Source organism: Lathamus discolor, chromosome 4, assembly GCF_037157495.1.
Source record: "Lathamus discolor isolate bLatDis1 chromosome 4, bLatDis1.hap1, whole genome shotgun sequence".
NCBI lineage: Eukaryota > Metazoa > Chordata > Aves > Psittaciformes > Psittacidae > Lathamus > Lathamus discolor.
Genome location: NC_088887.1, coordinates 94,828,279 through 94,843,449, shown reverse-complemented (window position 1 = coordinate 94,843,449; position 15,171 = coordinate 94,828,279). Strand labels below are relative to the sequence as shown.

At 42.4% G+C, this 15,171-nt stretch overlaps 1 protein-coding gene across 3 annotated transcripts in view; it reads left to right on the top strand.

The window, feature by feature from the left end:
• Positions 1–15,171, top strand: part of ELF1 (E74 like ETS transcription factor 1) — an 82,760-nt gene that overhangs the window by 30,277 nt on the left and 37,312 nt on the right. For 2 of the 3 annotated variants that reach the window (XM_065678166.1, XM_065678165.1), the window contains exon 2: positions 14,579–14,889. In XM_065678166.1, the coding sequence (XP_065534238.1) occupies positions 14,818–14,889 (72 nt within the window). In that variant the 5' untranslated portion in view covers positions 14,579–14,817. Of the gene's footprint in view, positions 1–14,001; positions 14,208–14,578; positions 14,890–15,171 lie in introns of those variants that run through there. The other variant, XM_065678168.1, reaches the window with a different exon arrangement.

Here is a 15,171-nt window from a genome sequence, read left to right as displayed (position 1 = left end):
TTTTCTGCTATAACTGTGTAAGTGGTCTCTCGCCTTGCAGAGTTTTTAAAGGCATGATTTTAGAGGCACTAATCTCTGGTTGGTTGGATGGATGGATGGATGTTCAGTACTGAAGTAATGCCTCTACTCTTCATACTGTTAGTGCTCCTTCTCCAGTTTGGGCAGCCTTGATCAGCTCATTGATTGAACCCAGCAGCAGCTTCTAGGGGAAGATAATACTGAGCAAGCAGGTGAAGGACATTGTTTTAAAAAAGGCAGCCTGTCAGCTCAGGAGAGGACCACTCCTGCTATGCAGGCTTCCAAGGCAAAGGCACCACCATATTCCATGTGCTTGGACTTGGGGCTACTGATGCATAAAAGGCTGGACATGAGCAGCATTGTGTGCTTGCAGCCCAGAAAGCCAATTGTGTCTGGGGCTGAATCAACAGAAGTGTGACCAGCAGGTCAAGGGAGATGATTCTTCTCCTCCTCTACTCTGCTCTCGTGAGACCCCTCTTTCAGTGCTGTGTTAAGCTTTGGGGCTTCCAACACAAGAAGAACATGGACCTGTTGAAGTTGGACCAGAGGAGGGCCATGAGATGCTCAGAGAGATGGAGCACCTCTGCTGTGGTGAGAGTCTGAGAGAGTTGGGGTTGTTCAGCCTTCGAGAAGAGGAGGATCCAGGGAGACATTATTGCAGCCTTGCAATACTTAAAGTGGGCTTATGAGAAAGACAGGGACAAAGTTTTTAGCAGGTCCTGCGGTGATAGGACAAGAGGTAACAGTTTTAAACTAAAAGAGGGGAGACTGAGAATTCTTTTACAATGAGAGTGGTGAAACACTGGGACTGTTTGCCCAGAGAGGTGGTAGAAGCCCCATCCCAGGAAGCATTCAAGGCCAGGTTGGATGGGACTGTGAGCAATTTGATCCTGTGAGCAAATGGGTGGGACCATGAGCAAGTGGAAGGTGTCCCTGCTCATTGCAAGGGGGTTGGAAGTACATGATCTTTAAAGGTCCCTTCCAGTCCAAATTACTCCATGATTATATGGTTGTCTTAGAAAACTCACAAAGGCTTTTACCAGGGCCTGTAGTGACAGGACAAGTGGCAACAGTTTTAAACTGACAGATGGAAGATTTAGATTTGGCATAGGGAAGAAATTTTTCACAGTGAGAGTGGTGAAGCGCTGGCACAGGTTGGCAGAGAAGCTGTGGCTACCCCATCCCTGGCAGTGTTCAAGGCCAGGTATCTTTGCAGGCACAAAGAAGTTGCTTCAGGAAGGGTTAGAGATGAGACAATTCTGTCCCTTTTTCTGGGTACAATGGAGTACAATTCAGTGTGTCTGCGTTAGAGGAGATTATTGGGATAACCTGCACATAGAGCTCTTTGTGCTGCACACTCCACACCCATAAGTAGTTGGCTGTCTAGTAACAAGGTGGTTTGTGTACCAAACAAGTTACAGCGAGAGCCTGAGGTTCAATGGTGGTGCTTTTCTTTTGCTTTGTTTTGTTTTTTCAAGTCCCTCTGGCTATGTAATACTTTTTCTAACCAGGGCTATGTCCCTCCCTCCTTGCCTGTGTGTGTGTTGGTGCTCTCTTAAAGTAATTTCCAAGCTCAAGTTCAGTTTTAAACTAACGTTTTGAGAGTATTCCTTCAGTTCAGAGCAAACTGGTTGATGGGTGACTTTGCTCCTTTCTGTGCAGGAGAGCTTACTAATTGTGTTTACTTGAGCATATCTGGAGTATTCTGTTGCTTCTTGCCTTTCACTGTGCTGAGCTGTGACCAGGAACGCTGGTATGAATTACCCATGCAGAAAGCATGTACCAGCTCAGAGCTGTGACTTGTGCTGAGAGAAAATGTGCAGTTACAGCCTCCTACCCCAAACAAGCCCTAGCCCTTCTGCCTGTGAGTTTAAAAGCTCAGCTCCCTTATGCTATAATTTTTAATAAATTTAAATGTTTTTTTGTTAGGCCTGAAGACAACACTTGAGTTGCAGCTACAGTGAGCTGTGAAACACGATACATTAGAAATCAGGGGAAGAGTTCAGCTCAGGAGTAACAAACCCCACACCTTCGTTTGGGAGACTATCTTGGAGGTGTGGAGATTGTTTTGGTGTCCCACTTCAGGGAACAAGTCTGTCATGGCCTACATGACTTCTTACGTGAACTCTGTCTGAACTATGGCAAAGAACCTGATTAAGCCAAAAATTAATATGAATGTACTCATGCTAAAAAAAACCCCATTACATTAGAAAAGACAAACAGTAGGAACAAAAAAAAACCCAGACTTGTCAGTCCAGGAGGTTAGTTCATGGGAGGGTGTTAATGAAGTCTGACTGATATCTCTGACTTCCCTGTCTACAGCTCTTCCTTATCAATCTGCCTACTGTAGGTATGGTTTGCTGTTTCTTGTATTACCTTTCATTCCTGTTTCTACAGGCTTTTTTGAATTAAGTATTTCTGCTTGTGAAATGTTAGGAGGTGGTGTCACTCACTCTTGGGTTGGGCTTTTTTGTTGCTTTTGGGGGCTTTTTGGAATCTATATGAAAGCTTAGTGCCAGCATCAGCTTTGGGGTTTTGACCAATTAGGGGATTTGTTTTAATTTTTGTGAGAGATTTGCTGAAGGAGTTGTGTCTCTCATGTTCCAACCTCATAAATTAACTCCCTGGCTGTGTTAGTAATAGCATTCAACTCCCCAAGCCCTTAAAACCAAAAAAAATCATAGTACTACTTCTCTTAGTTCTCATCAAACTATTTCAGAAAGAACTTACAAGAAGTAATCTTGATGGTCATAGCTGACTGGATGACAAAGTGAATCCTTGGGGGTGTATAAGAAAGGTGTGTGTTTGGGCACTGTATGGGTGCTGTGCTGTGTCTGGTTACAGACTGGAGAACACGGGTCACTTCATGCCTAGTGGGAAAACCTCACTTAGGAATTCCTGTGTTATAACCACTGGAAATATGTGACTGAGGACTTAATTTCTTAAGGACAACTACAGGCTGGGCAGAGAACAGATTGAGAGTGGCTCTGCAGAGAAGGACTTGGGGGTGTTGGCTGATAAGAAGCTCAACATGAGTTGGCAGTGTGTGCTCACAGACCAGAAAGCCAGCCGTATCCTGGGCTGCATCAAAAGGAGTGTGACCAGCAGGTCGAAGGAGGTGATCCTGCCCCTCTACTCTGCTCTTGTGAGACCCCACCTGGAGTAGTGCATTCAGCTCTGGAGTCCCCAGTGCAAGAGGGACATGAACCTATTGGTGCGAGTTCAGAGGAGGAATACAAAGATGCTTCGAGGGCTGGAGCAGTTCTGCTATGGAGAGAGGCTGAGAGAGTTGGGGTTGTTCAGCCTGGAGAAGAGAAGGCTCCAGGGAGACCTCATAGCAGCCTTCCTGTATCTAAAGGGACACTACAAGAAATCTGGAGAAGCACTTTTATAAGGAAAAGTACTGATAGGGCAGGGGTATGGCTTTAAACTGACAGAGGGTCGATTTAGATTAGACATTCGGAAAAAATTCTGCACTGTGAGGGCGGTGAGGAGCTGGCACAGGTTGCCCAGAGAAGCTGTGGCTGCCTCATCCCTGATGATGTTCAAGGCTAGGCTGGGTGGTGTCTTGGAGAACATGGTCTAGTGTGAGGTGTCCCTCCCTGTGGCAGGTGGGTTGGAACTGGATGATCTTAAGGTCCTTTCCAACCCTAAACATTCTATGATATTTGTGGGTAAAGTTAAATGAGGATCTTTGTGACAAAGATTAAAAAGCTTCAGGCAAAGTTTGCAAAAATGTGCTTTAACTGATAAACTTCATAAATAGGAAAGACTGAAAATCTGATGGTTTTGTCTGCATTTTACCCACACGTCATTTTAACCACAATGCTAACTTAAATATGGATGTAAGTGCTCTTCTAAATCCAGAGCTAGAATCAATCAAAGACTAAAAATACTTGTTTAATGCTGTGTTAAGAAAGCAGCTTATAGATAAGTGTTAGTTGCAGTGCTTTTTGATACAGGCTGTACTGTTTTGTAATAAAGTCCTCGTAACCATTTATTTTTTGCTTTGTTTTGATTTGGTCTGTGATTCTTGTCTGAAGGGTTAAAAAGTTACTTGAGTAAAGATTAGGTTAAATTAGCATGCAGATAAAATTCTTCTGGTGTGTTTCATCTGTGCTCTCCTGAGTTAACTCACCTGTATGAGTGTCATGGTGGATTACCTTGTGTTCTCAGCTTTAGCAAAGTGGATCACTTGGCCCAAGAAGGAGGCTGCTTGGACAATGCTGAGTGAGATGCAAGAATATATACACATTTATTTGTTAAAACTCTGTTTAAATCCAAGGTATGTGATGTGCATATAGGAAAGCTAGGCATCTGTAACACAAGATACCTGGTGTAGTCCTCTGAAGCATCACTATCACAACTGATGTTCACAAGGGTGGCCACACATCTTACATAGAGGCAGAAACCGCTGTGACTTTCTCTTTATTTTCAGCATTGGACAGTTTAATTTGCCACTGTCTAGACTGTGGAAATAGGATTAGCAGCACACCCACCAGAAGGGGAAGTTGGGCTGGAGAAGTTGGAAAAGCCAAGCCCAGGGTAGCCCTGTGTCATGGCTAGGCAGAGGGAAGCTGGTGTGCTGGAACAACCATGGACTGGGAGCATTGTTAGCTCACACTGTGATGGGCATGTGCTAGAAAAGCTCCTGCTGCTTCCCGCTCTAGCATGAGGGGAGGTGAGGAACTGATGCAAGCTGATGATCTTGAAGCCGGTTGGGGTTTCCAAGACCTTCTAAAATAAGCAGCAAGTGCTTCCAGGCCGTGGTCCTTGCTGGAGTAGAAGTCCCTCTGTTGCTGGGTCTCTAGGCTTGTTGTTGAGAGCAGCTTGGCACTGCTGTTCTCAGTGTAGCCTGCCTGTGTCCTTCAATTTGTAAAATGAAATTTCACACCATCCTGTAGCTGTCAGGTAGAAGGAAAAATGATTCCTCTGCTGAAGATGTTTTTTAGTTGTTATATTCTAGAATTAAAGTTTTCCCTGTTGGTAGCAAGGGTTAAATATTGAGGGCAACAGGTATAGGCAGACTTAGGTATGTGATATGTTGGAGTGTTTTGCAAGGTGCTGTAAATGTTGGCTCCGTGTAATCTGATACGAGGGTAGGACAGGCTAACTTAATGAAGGAAAATAGACAGCAGTATAAAAGAACTGGAAATTCAAGTCTAGCTGACTAATACCAGTCTGTTCCAGAGGCCTTTGACTGTTCATATTGCTGACGGTTGACAGCAAATGGGAGGCTGACAGCAGAAACATTGGTTAATCTGCTCTATTTTAATACAGATTCTTTAAAGACACTGCAAAAGGTAAGACCCCTTCTGTTTCTCAACCTGCCTGAGTTGCCGAATGCAGCCTTGAACATGCACATCGTCAGCAGGAGTAAAGAGCAAACCTGAGCAGTGAAGTCTGTGTCTGTGTGTGCTTGGGAAAGGGGAGACTTCAGCAAGTTCTGTGTGGATTGGTTTGTGCCCCTTTCCATTTGATGCATGTCAGTTAAATTCAGATTTCTGAAGCTGCTCAAATGCTCAGACAGGGAAATACAAATCGCACAGTATTTCTGTGGCTACAACAGGGAGTCATTTTGAACTTATTTAAACATTTTGTTTGTTGTGCTTGACAGCCCAGTTGGAAAAGTTTACAAATAAATTAATAGCAAAAGGAAATCCATAGAATGCTAAAAATCTGTATTGCTAAAGTTTTAAAGAATGGGAATTTTTACTGAGCTTGGTCCTGTAGCATCTTTGACTTGAACCTGATCTCTGCTGGCCTTTTATTTTCAGTTTTCCCCTTTAATATGTATATTCTGTGTGCATTTATATCCCAGTCTGTGCCAGCAGTTTTAGCAAAAACTGGTAAACTTCACTTTTACCTGCAGGTGATTTTAAAAGAATCGACTGTGTTGCTAATTTGTGGGCAAAGCAGTTTTTCGAGAAGAGATGACAGTTTTATATCAGTATTGGGCACAGACTGGCAGCAGGTAATTTGTGAAGCCTGGCACCTAGCCAGAGCAATTATAGTTCTTTTCCCCTGATCCTCCTTCCTCCCACTGCTACCACTTCGTTCTGTTGGGTGCATGCATTAATCAAAAGAGCAAAACCTCTTGAGGTCAATCAGTTCTTCCCTCCTCCACCCTCTTTTACAGGTTTCCTCATATCCTGTGTTAGCTGTCTTGGAGCTCAGCCCTCAGCACTCTCTGTACAGAGACCCTTCCCTTTGAGATCAGTAAGATTTGGCTTAGCTGCATCTCACATGTTAGGTTGCTTATAGGATGGTCATTTTAATGCTCCTTAAAAGGTGCTATGAAATACCAGAAGCCACTTGAGGGTGCCATTTAAGACATATATTCTGTGTCACTGGAATAATTCATTTGGTTTACAGACATTTCTGAACAGGACTTGGGATTTTACCAGTTTTCTTGGTATCTGTTTTAACCAGGTTTTTGAGACTTTGTGCAATATAAAGAACAGTAAGGTATCTTTGATACTGTTACTCATTAGTGCTGCTAGCTTGGTTATCTTGTGACAACACATAAACCCAACCTTGTCTCTGCAAATTTACTATGGGATAAAGTAGCATATACTGAGTGTTGTACGAGAGGAAGTAATGAGAGATGTTTTGTTTTCCTTTCCATAACTATTGTCACCTGCTTCTTGATGAGCTAGATTATGCTGATACTTGCAGTGTCATATCAAACTTGTAGTCCCTATATCCTGGTTTTGGAGTGTTTAATATATTACTGTTTTTCTGGTGGAGAATGCAGGAATCCAGAAGTGAGCAGTTACAAAGGAAAAACTTAGAGCAAACCCCTGCCTGTAGAGATGTGTGGTTACAGTCTGTTACTGGAGGTTTGTTTTCTCTTATGACAGGTGTTTTCCATTGTTTCAGAATAAATCCTTATGTAATGAGGCTGATTTGGTCTAATTCTATCGAGCTGGTTTTAAAACATTTTCTAATTTTCCTAAGCTTTTGCCTTATGTCATGTCTAGCAAGGAGCTTGAGCAAGTAAATCCAGGTCAATGCATTTTAAATTGCTTTCCTTTCATCCTTTCAAAACTAGTTGCTTCTTGACTTAATTGAATGTCTCCTTGTTGTCATTTTATCAGCTGGGAAATATGAGCATTTGAGAGTTTTACTTTCTGTTTACCAGTAGTGGTGAATTAACTACACGGGCAGAACCAAAGGGCAGGACACATTAGTGATTCCTGGGAGCTTTGAACAGCAAACCCCTCTCCCCAGCCTCTGTGTTTGGTGGCGATGAGCATGCACATGTACCATTATGGAGAAACAGGTCATTGCTATGAGTGTTACTGGTTTAAGATGGTCCTGGGATCCATATTATGTTGCTAAACAAGACCGTGCTTTCAGACATGTTCTTCCTAACAAGACCTGAAGTTGTTAGGATAAGAGACCTTTAGAGGGCCCATCACGGAGGGATTTTTGGAAAGACTGCCAGTTGGTCACCAGGAAGCTCGGTGTGATGGTGTGCTTGTGGCCAGTGTTTCTAAGGTAGTAAGGCCTGAATTGCAAATAGGCTTCTCCCCTCTTTGACAGTAACTACATACAGATGTCATCTTTGCAAGGCCAAGAACTGCTGAGTTCTCACAAGCTTGGCAGACTGTGCAAGCTCCCTGTGCGCTGCCTCGGGGACACTGTCCTTTTTGAGGGGTCCAGATAATGTAGTTGCTTGGACTTCAGTGGATGACAGGAAGATCTAGCTAAGTTATTTTCCCAGCAGTACTGCGGTGGTGGTGAGCAGCAGTGGGTGGAAGTGACTAAACTGGAAGCAGAGAAGGAGCACTTCTGCATATCCCCTTGTTGTACAGAGATGTGGGAGGTTGTGGAGTTTTTTGCATCTTCAGAAGCCAAAACGGCTACACCGAAAGTAAAAAGTCAGCAGAAGGTCACACATTTCATATATTTATTTTGGTGTGTATATATGTATGTGTATGTGCACATACACACACAAAAGTGAGGATAAAGCATGTTTATGTAACTGCAGCTGCTCTGCATGCCTGCACGGATGCACACATACAGAGTAGGTGCTGTGCAGTGAAGCAACTTTACCTTGCTTTTGTCTACCTGCGTTAGAGTAATGCAGTTTATCTGTGAGCGGAGGTGTTAGTAACCCAAATTCAATCTGAAGAGTTTCAAAGCCCTACAGATAACCAAGGCTGCTAGTCACATAACCACTGCTGAACATTTACCCTCATCTTCTCTTGTGTGTCTAATTGCCAAAAAGTGCGGTTTGGACAGCTGCAGAATGGTGTTTGAATCCACTAAGAAGTTTTTTGGGGGGGGGATGGAGGGAGAAGGTCTAATATCTGACATGATTTGGAGAGGAAGGGAGTGCCAGCATTGTAGCGTCCCATCTCCCTAATCTCTTCTTATACCGTGCATCCGATCTGTGGAAATGCAAGATTCAGTTATTTTCTTCCCAGGAAGATGGGGAAGTGGGGGAGAGGGTTTGGACCTTTGCTTCCCCCTGAAGTGCCCTTGCTCCCTTGCTTTAGGGCAAGTTACAGATAATTTTTCCTGTTGAGTTGTCTCTGCTTCGCAAGAGCAAACACTTTGTGGAGAAGTGACTAAAACCCAACGTGGTTTTTTTCTTGCCTGATCAGACTGGGGAAGCTTGCTCTTGTCTTAGCAGATGTTCAGATACTTTATGAAGAGCTCAAGAGCTCCAGCAGTAGAGTTGGGGAGGGTCTTCCTCCCCCCAGTACCTTTTAGCTCCCTGTGTAGGACTGACCTTTCAGTGGTAACCTGATCTTTTGTTGCTGCAGCATAAATCAATTATTTACAGTGCTCAATGTCTGCACACCTACAGTGATTTAGGGCTACCTTTACACATGGAGCATGCTTTTAGGAGAGGGAAAAGAAACCTCAACCACACTAGTTTTCTTTAGATTTCCTAGCACTGCTGTGCCAGGGTGCTGGGTTTGTGTTCAACAGCTGTGTAGCATAAATGAGCTAAATAAAAGGGACTTTTACTGAAACTATCAGGGAACATGGGAGGTTGGAAGAGAAAGGTTTTAAGGAGTGGGGGAGTCTGTAAACAGTGCTGGGACCATTACTGTTAATAGGCTGGAAAGAGTCTTGCCTCATTAAATATTCAGGATAAAAGGGGTAGTGGTCAGAAAGAGAGATGAAAATGTGATATTTTTGGTGATAGCAAAGAAGAGCTTGTTGGTTATGTTTGTGCTTTTTGATCTCTTTGGAGTAAATGTGCTTTTATGTGGAATTTAGGGAAAGGGAGGTTCATTTCACTTCTTTTGTATTGACTGAATTGTGTGCCAATTTGTTTTGGTTTTATCCTTGTTTATATTTAACAGATGAACCCTGTTACTCTATCCTCCTTGCTGTATATATACTGAGAGCCCTTGACACAGGCTGCTTTGCAGCCCAGCTTCAAAACAAGGTTTTATTGATACTGATGATTTCTTTGTCCTTAATGAAAGCTCAGCAAAGGTCACTGTTGACTTTTATTATGTCAGCTGCTTTTTGCACAGTTTCCTCAAGGCAGCATGGATGCTCAGAAGATTTCAGGCTGTTCCTTGTGTTGTTTCTTTTCTTCCTCGGTGATGCCCTCTTACCATGTTGTTTTCCTACCTCCTTTAATGTGTGTGAGCAGTTGAAAATACTGAACCTTCAGAGACTTCTTGTGCCAAATGCCATGTATTAACTTGCTCTTCTTACTCGTCACTTTGCCAGCTACAGATGCTCTGGGTCCGAGGACATGGTTCAAAGCCGCTGTACTGTGCAATTTCTTGATATTGCTGAATAGGAATAATCAATCCATGAAGAATGCCAGAGGACTCTATTGTTAGCATTTATGCTTAGTGTGGACCATACGTAAAGATCATCATGGGTTTGGGATTGCTATATTACGAGAACTGTGATACCATTCAGCTTTTCCACCCTTTTGAAGAAAACCACACTCCGTGATGTGTTATTTGTATAGTATCTTAGAAAGATGCAACTCTGCAGAGGCTGGACTGGCTCTGACTTGGTCTATCCTTAACCTCCACTGGTAGAAAGGACTTAGAAACTTGAGTGAAATGGTGGTGGTACCTTCCATGTGTTTGACCTCACCCAGGATGGTTTTCAGTCCTTCAGTATTTCCAGGTGATGTCTTTTTTCTTCCCTATCCTCCCACATCCAAGGTGTGTTGAGAAGGGGGCTCAGCTTTGCCTTTCTGTTAAGTCCCAGCTTTGGCATTTCTAGGCTAGAGCTAATGCTGCAGACTGTCTTAGAAAATCCATGGGAAATTTCAACCCCAAGTCGTTTGTCTCCGTGCTAAGGGCATTGAGCCATTTCTGCAGTAACTCAGGGTTCAGATGTGTATTTGAATCTTAAAGCAGCTAAGCTGGTTCTTCATTTTAAATGTACAAATGTTCTTACTAATTTCACAGAAAAGGCAGCTCAGGAAGATGGCAGTCATCTTTAGTAGCACTAAATGGGACTAGATCCAGTAGCTTGCTGGCTGGAGGCATCTTTCAGCTCAGCTGTGGTGCTCTCAGTGCCACGACTTGAACCTTCCAAGTTTATAGCTGGCTTCTTCAGCAAATCTTTGGGTTTGTGCCTCACACTTTGATGCCTGCTCCACCTGCTCCACCATGGTGCTGCTGTGTTATTTCTGTATTACAGTGTTCAGATGCTAAGGCAGGATGAGCTACACTGGCTCATCTTGTCAGGAGTCGAAGGAGAAATTGTGGATTTTTTACTTCGTAGTTGGAGCCGAGTTGCAGTATTGCAGCTTCACCACTGGGCCCTAAACCAGTTCTGGAGATGTTTCTAACAAGCTTTGTTGAACTGGCTAAACAGGGTTAGACTTAAGTGTAAGGTATATGTGGTGAAGAGCGGTGGGGAAAAATGTTGTGACGTCTGGCTGGAAGGAGACCTACAATGTGTCTTCTGGGACAGCAGAGTAGCAGTGTGCTAAGGGTTAACTCAGCTGAATGTGCTTTTTGACAGACTGCCTGAGGAGGTTGTTTCTAGATGTTGAAATCAGTAGAAGAGGGGAACTTCCAGAGGGATTGAAATAAATTATCTGTGTGTTGAGTTTCAAGGATTAACCAAAATTCAGATGTTTATTTATATGGCTTTGTCTTAATACTGCTTTTTATACTACAACAGTTAGTAAAAATGAAAGTAAGACCTTACTTACTCTGTAGTTCTGAAAACGTTATAAATTTTATGGTAATATATACTTGGTTCTCTTTCTTCTGTGACTATTTGTATGTAGCCAAGCTTATTGTGCATGTGACTACAATTTATGCATTTTATGCTGTTTGCAAATAACTTATTTTCCACTCACAGATGTACATAAAATCAGGCAGGAAGATAAGTGGCATTCTATAGTGAAAACAATAGTCTTGTTTGTGTAAGCCTATAGACAGCAGGATCCTGTGATACTTGGAATAATGAAAGCACAGTTTATAAAAATAGATGTTGAGGAGAATATAGCTGGTTTATGATTGTGCTGGCTTTTGTGAAAAGCTGCTCTTGTTTTCTGTATGCCAGAGAATGTTATATGGGTTAAAGGACGGTACTTTTGCATTATTTTGCCATGCTGTTGTTGCCCAATAGATCATTTGCTATTACTGTGTACCACCAAAGAAGTAATGAAGAATTCACTGTAAATAGTAATAGTTTGAGTGCCTAACCTCTGTAAGGTTTGATATAAAAGCTCACTAAATTCTCTTCACTCACTTGTCTTTGACTTTGGTCATAATATTGTGGTTAGATGTTCCTTTTCTTGTAAGAAGAAGTTATCATTTGACTTTTATTTATAGATTCCTTTGGTTTTGGGGAGGGGGAGAAGGAGCACTCTGCTGTACAGTCTTCCATCACTGCATCACCATGGTGCAGGATCCGTAAAACAGCTTTGAATGTCCGTTCCTACAACCATATCAGATGGTTAGAAACTTCATCTCAGCATGGAGCGTGACTGTTCTAACTAGTGTGTGTGTCTCTTTGAGATCAGATGTTTTATACTGCTGCTGGCTTAAGTGGTATTAAATCATGATGATTAGTTTTGCATTAAGGGTTTTGTTATATGTTTGGGTTTTTTTTAAATAAAAAGTAATAAAAGATTTCTTTATGGCTTTTAGTAAGTTTGCTGGATCTTACACATGTAGGGTGCATCCTGGTAGTGTAGTATTTACTGTAAAATATTAATATCTTGCAGAATGATAAATGACTGTGGAAAAATATCCCAGTTCCTAATGCTCATGGGGAACGTATAAAATCTGTTTTACAGTACCCATACCTCCAGTTTTCCTCACACGTCATGAGCTTATTGGGTTGCCTGCATCTTCAGCACTTCATGTACCCTGATTTCACGTGGACACTGTTAATTGTTACTGGCTTTAGAAAGCTACTGGACTTTGTTCACGCGTGGCTTCAATTAATATAACGGAGATGATTATAAGCCCTTGTTGTGTTCCAGCTCTGGTTCTCTCTGGACAATTAGTTTAACCCCTGTTTTAATACAAGTCTCCATTTGGAAGCTAAGGAGGTTCTTTTATTTGCCCAGTGATCCATTGGAGTGAACGAATCTTTTCACTGATTAGACGGAGTGACTTAAAATACTATTGCTTCATCTTATTTGAAAGTTACAGTTTATTTCTAGGCATTAACCAAAATAGAAGTTGTACTCGGATATTTATTTCCATACCTGTCCTCTCTTCTGAAAGAGCTGGTATGTCCCTATTGACACAGATTCACCCACTTCAATTATGTCTGCAGGAAATATTAAACTGTATATTATATTGCCACGCACTTTCTTTTCAGGCTGGCGTACAGAACAGTAGGAGTCTGGGATGGGCAAGTTGGTCTTAGTTGCACTGTGCTGGCATGCATGTGTAACTTCTTAATGGCATTCTTGTCTTCTAAAAGGTGAGGCCAAGTAATTACATTTAGTGAAGTTACCCACGATTATATGGTTGCAGTGCCAGAGCCCTGCTGAAGTACGGGGAAAACCTTCTTAAGTAGTCAAGTCATCCTGCAAAATGGGAAGGGCTGGGGTTGAACAGTCATGGTTCCCAAAGCCCTTCCTTCTCTGTTCATTCATGTAGCTCTCATTAATGCAGGTATTCCCTAGTTAGGGTTGTGGCTACTCTTCTGAACCCTTTAGCAGCTAATTAAATCGTGCTTTGGGAGTTGGGGAGGTTCTCCTGCTTGCATAATCTTGGATTTCCTGATTTCTTAGAAAGGTAGGATCTAGTGGCTTAAATGCTCTGCCATCAAGACTTAGGAATTTGGGAATACCACAACCTATATGGGAAAAACAGCTGTTACGTTTCCTAAAGTGAGGGAGTATAAGCCTGTGACATATGATCCTCCCTAATTAAATTGCTTGGCACTGGGGAGAGGAAGATGCCCTTCATTTTTTTTGCATTTCAGCCTACTGCAAAACCAAGGTGAAGTGAAGGCTTTTGTACAAAGGCAGATGGTCATCCTCACCAGGGCACTGCAGTCGCCCAGAGGCTTTCTGGAGGGTCTCAGTCTGGATGGGTGTATGTTAAGCCTCTGCCCCTTATTCTTCTGTCACAGCAACCCTTAATCAGGGGCAGTTTAAAGAAGTTTGATCTAAACATTAGGCAGCATACATTTTGCTTCCTTAAAAATGTACGGATTTAAATTTCTAGGCACCAACATCCCTTAGTTTCCCAGTTTAGTTTCTGTTACTGATAGATTACGTTCTGAGCTCACCTTTTCCCCCAGCAGTGACACAGGCATGCCTCTTTGTAAGCTCATGTTAGCCAGGTTTATGTTTGGCGCTGATGAGGAAATGAGGATGTGGGAGCTGTGCTCTCCCACCCCTCAGTGAAGCTGTTTACATTCCGTAGTTTGGGGTAGGTTTTTTCTTTGCTATTGTACTGTGCAGTTCTTTGCCTGTTCTAATTTGCCATGACGTGGTCAGTGCTGTTTCCTTCCGGCTGCTCGCGAGCCTGTGGTAGAGATAAGGATACGTTTACAGTGCATTTTTAACAAGTAGCTGAAGGTCTGCTTCATGAAGGAACTCAGGACTCTTTGGATTGTACAAAGCAATTTATTTACTAGTTTCACCTGTCTGGCACTGTGGGAATCAAGTTCCAGAGCATTTTACTCACAAAATACCAACTTGGCTAAATTTGAACTGTGTGTGAAGAAGAAAGGTGATACACATGAGAGATCCTACAGCTGAGTAGGTCAGTCTGAGTTTTGTGTTTTTACGTGGAATGTAACTTAAAGATGAGTTACTTGTGAATGTGAAAAGTGCATATGTGAATCGAATGAAAAGATGGATTTTGTTTGCTTCTGTAACTTCTTCTTAGTCTCGTGCTTTTAATATGAAACACTCTGAAACTGATGTTTCACTTCCTGAAGCAGTTTTAAGGGAATGAAAATTGTCATGTATTAGTAAAAGTAATATCTCTGATGATACAAAGGTGTCTGACTTGCTTGGAGTTAGATGTGGAACAGTTATAGCTCGGAGCAAGCTTTGTTGTGACTGCTACTATTTCACATTGCTAAAGGAATCATTTCTTCATTAAAAGTGGATTATTTTTTCCCTCCACAGTGATAAAGGCTATCAGGGTGGGAAGAGCAACTCAGGAAAGGATTTCCCTTGGGTTTGTTTCCCTTTGAGAAGAAAAGAACCCAGGAACACTGATGATCTAAGGAATCCGAACACTGATACTCGGTTCATTTTGTGATCCTGCCTCTCTGCCCAGCTGGACCTCAGTGGCGCTCTCTGTTCTTTCACATCCGTGAAGCGTTTTCTTCATATGTGGAGCTGAGACCTGGGAATGCGTTATTATGGCAGCAGTTGTACAGCAGAATGAGCTCGTGTTTGAATTTGCCAGCAACGTTATGGAGGACGAGCAGCAGGTATGGGACAGTGTAAGAAATCATGTTCGTACAAGTTGCTGATAGGAATATTATGAAAATACAAGGGAAAAAATGTGGTGTAAAACACAAAGAAGCAAACATTGAGGTCATTATTGTTGCAGCAGATCTTTGTGCTGTTTCAAAAGCTTCCTGTTGTTTCCTTTAACTTGCATGGGCAGAACAGAAATTGGTTGAAATGTTCTAACTTCTGCAGTATTGCAGAGACATCCTCCTCCAAAATATGCTTTTTTTCTGTATCACTGATGTGTGCCAGTAGAGTTG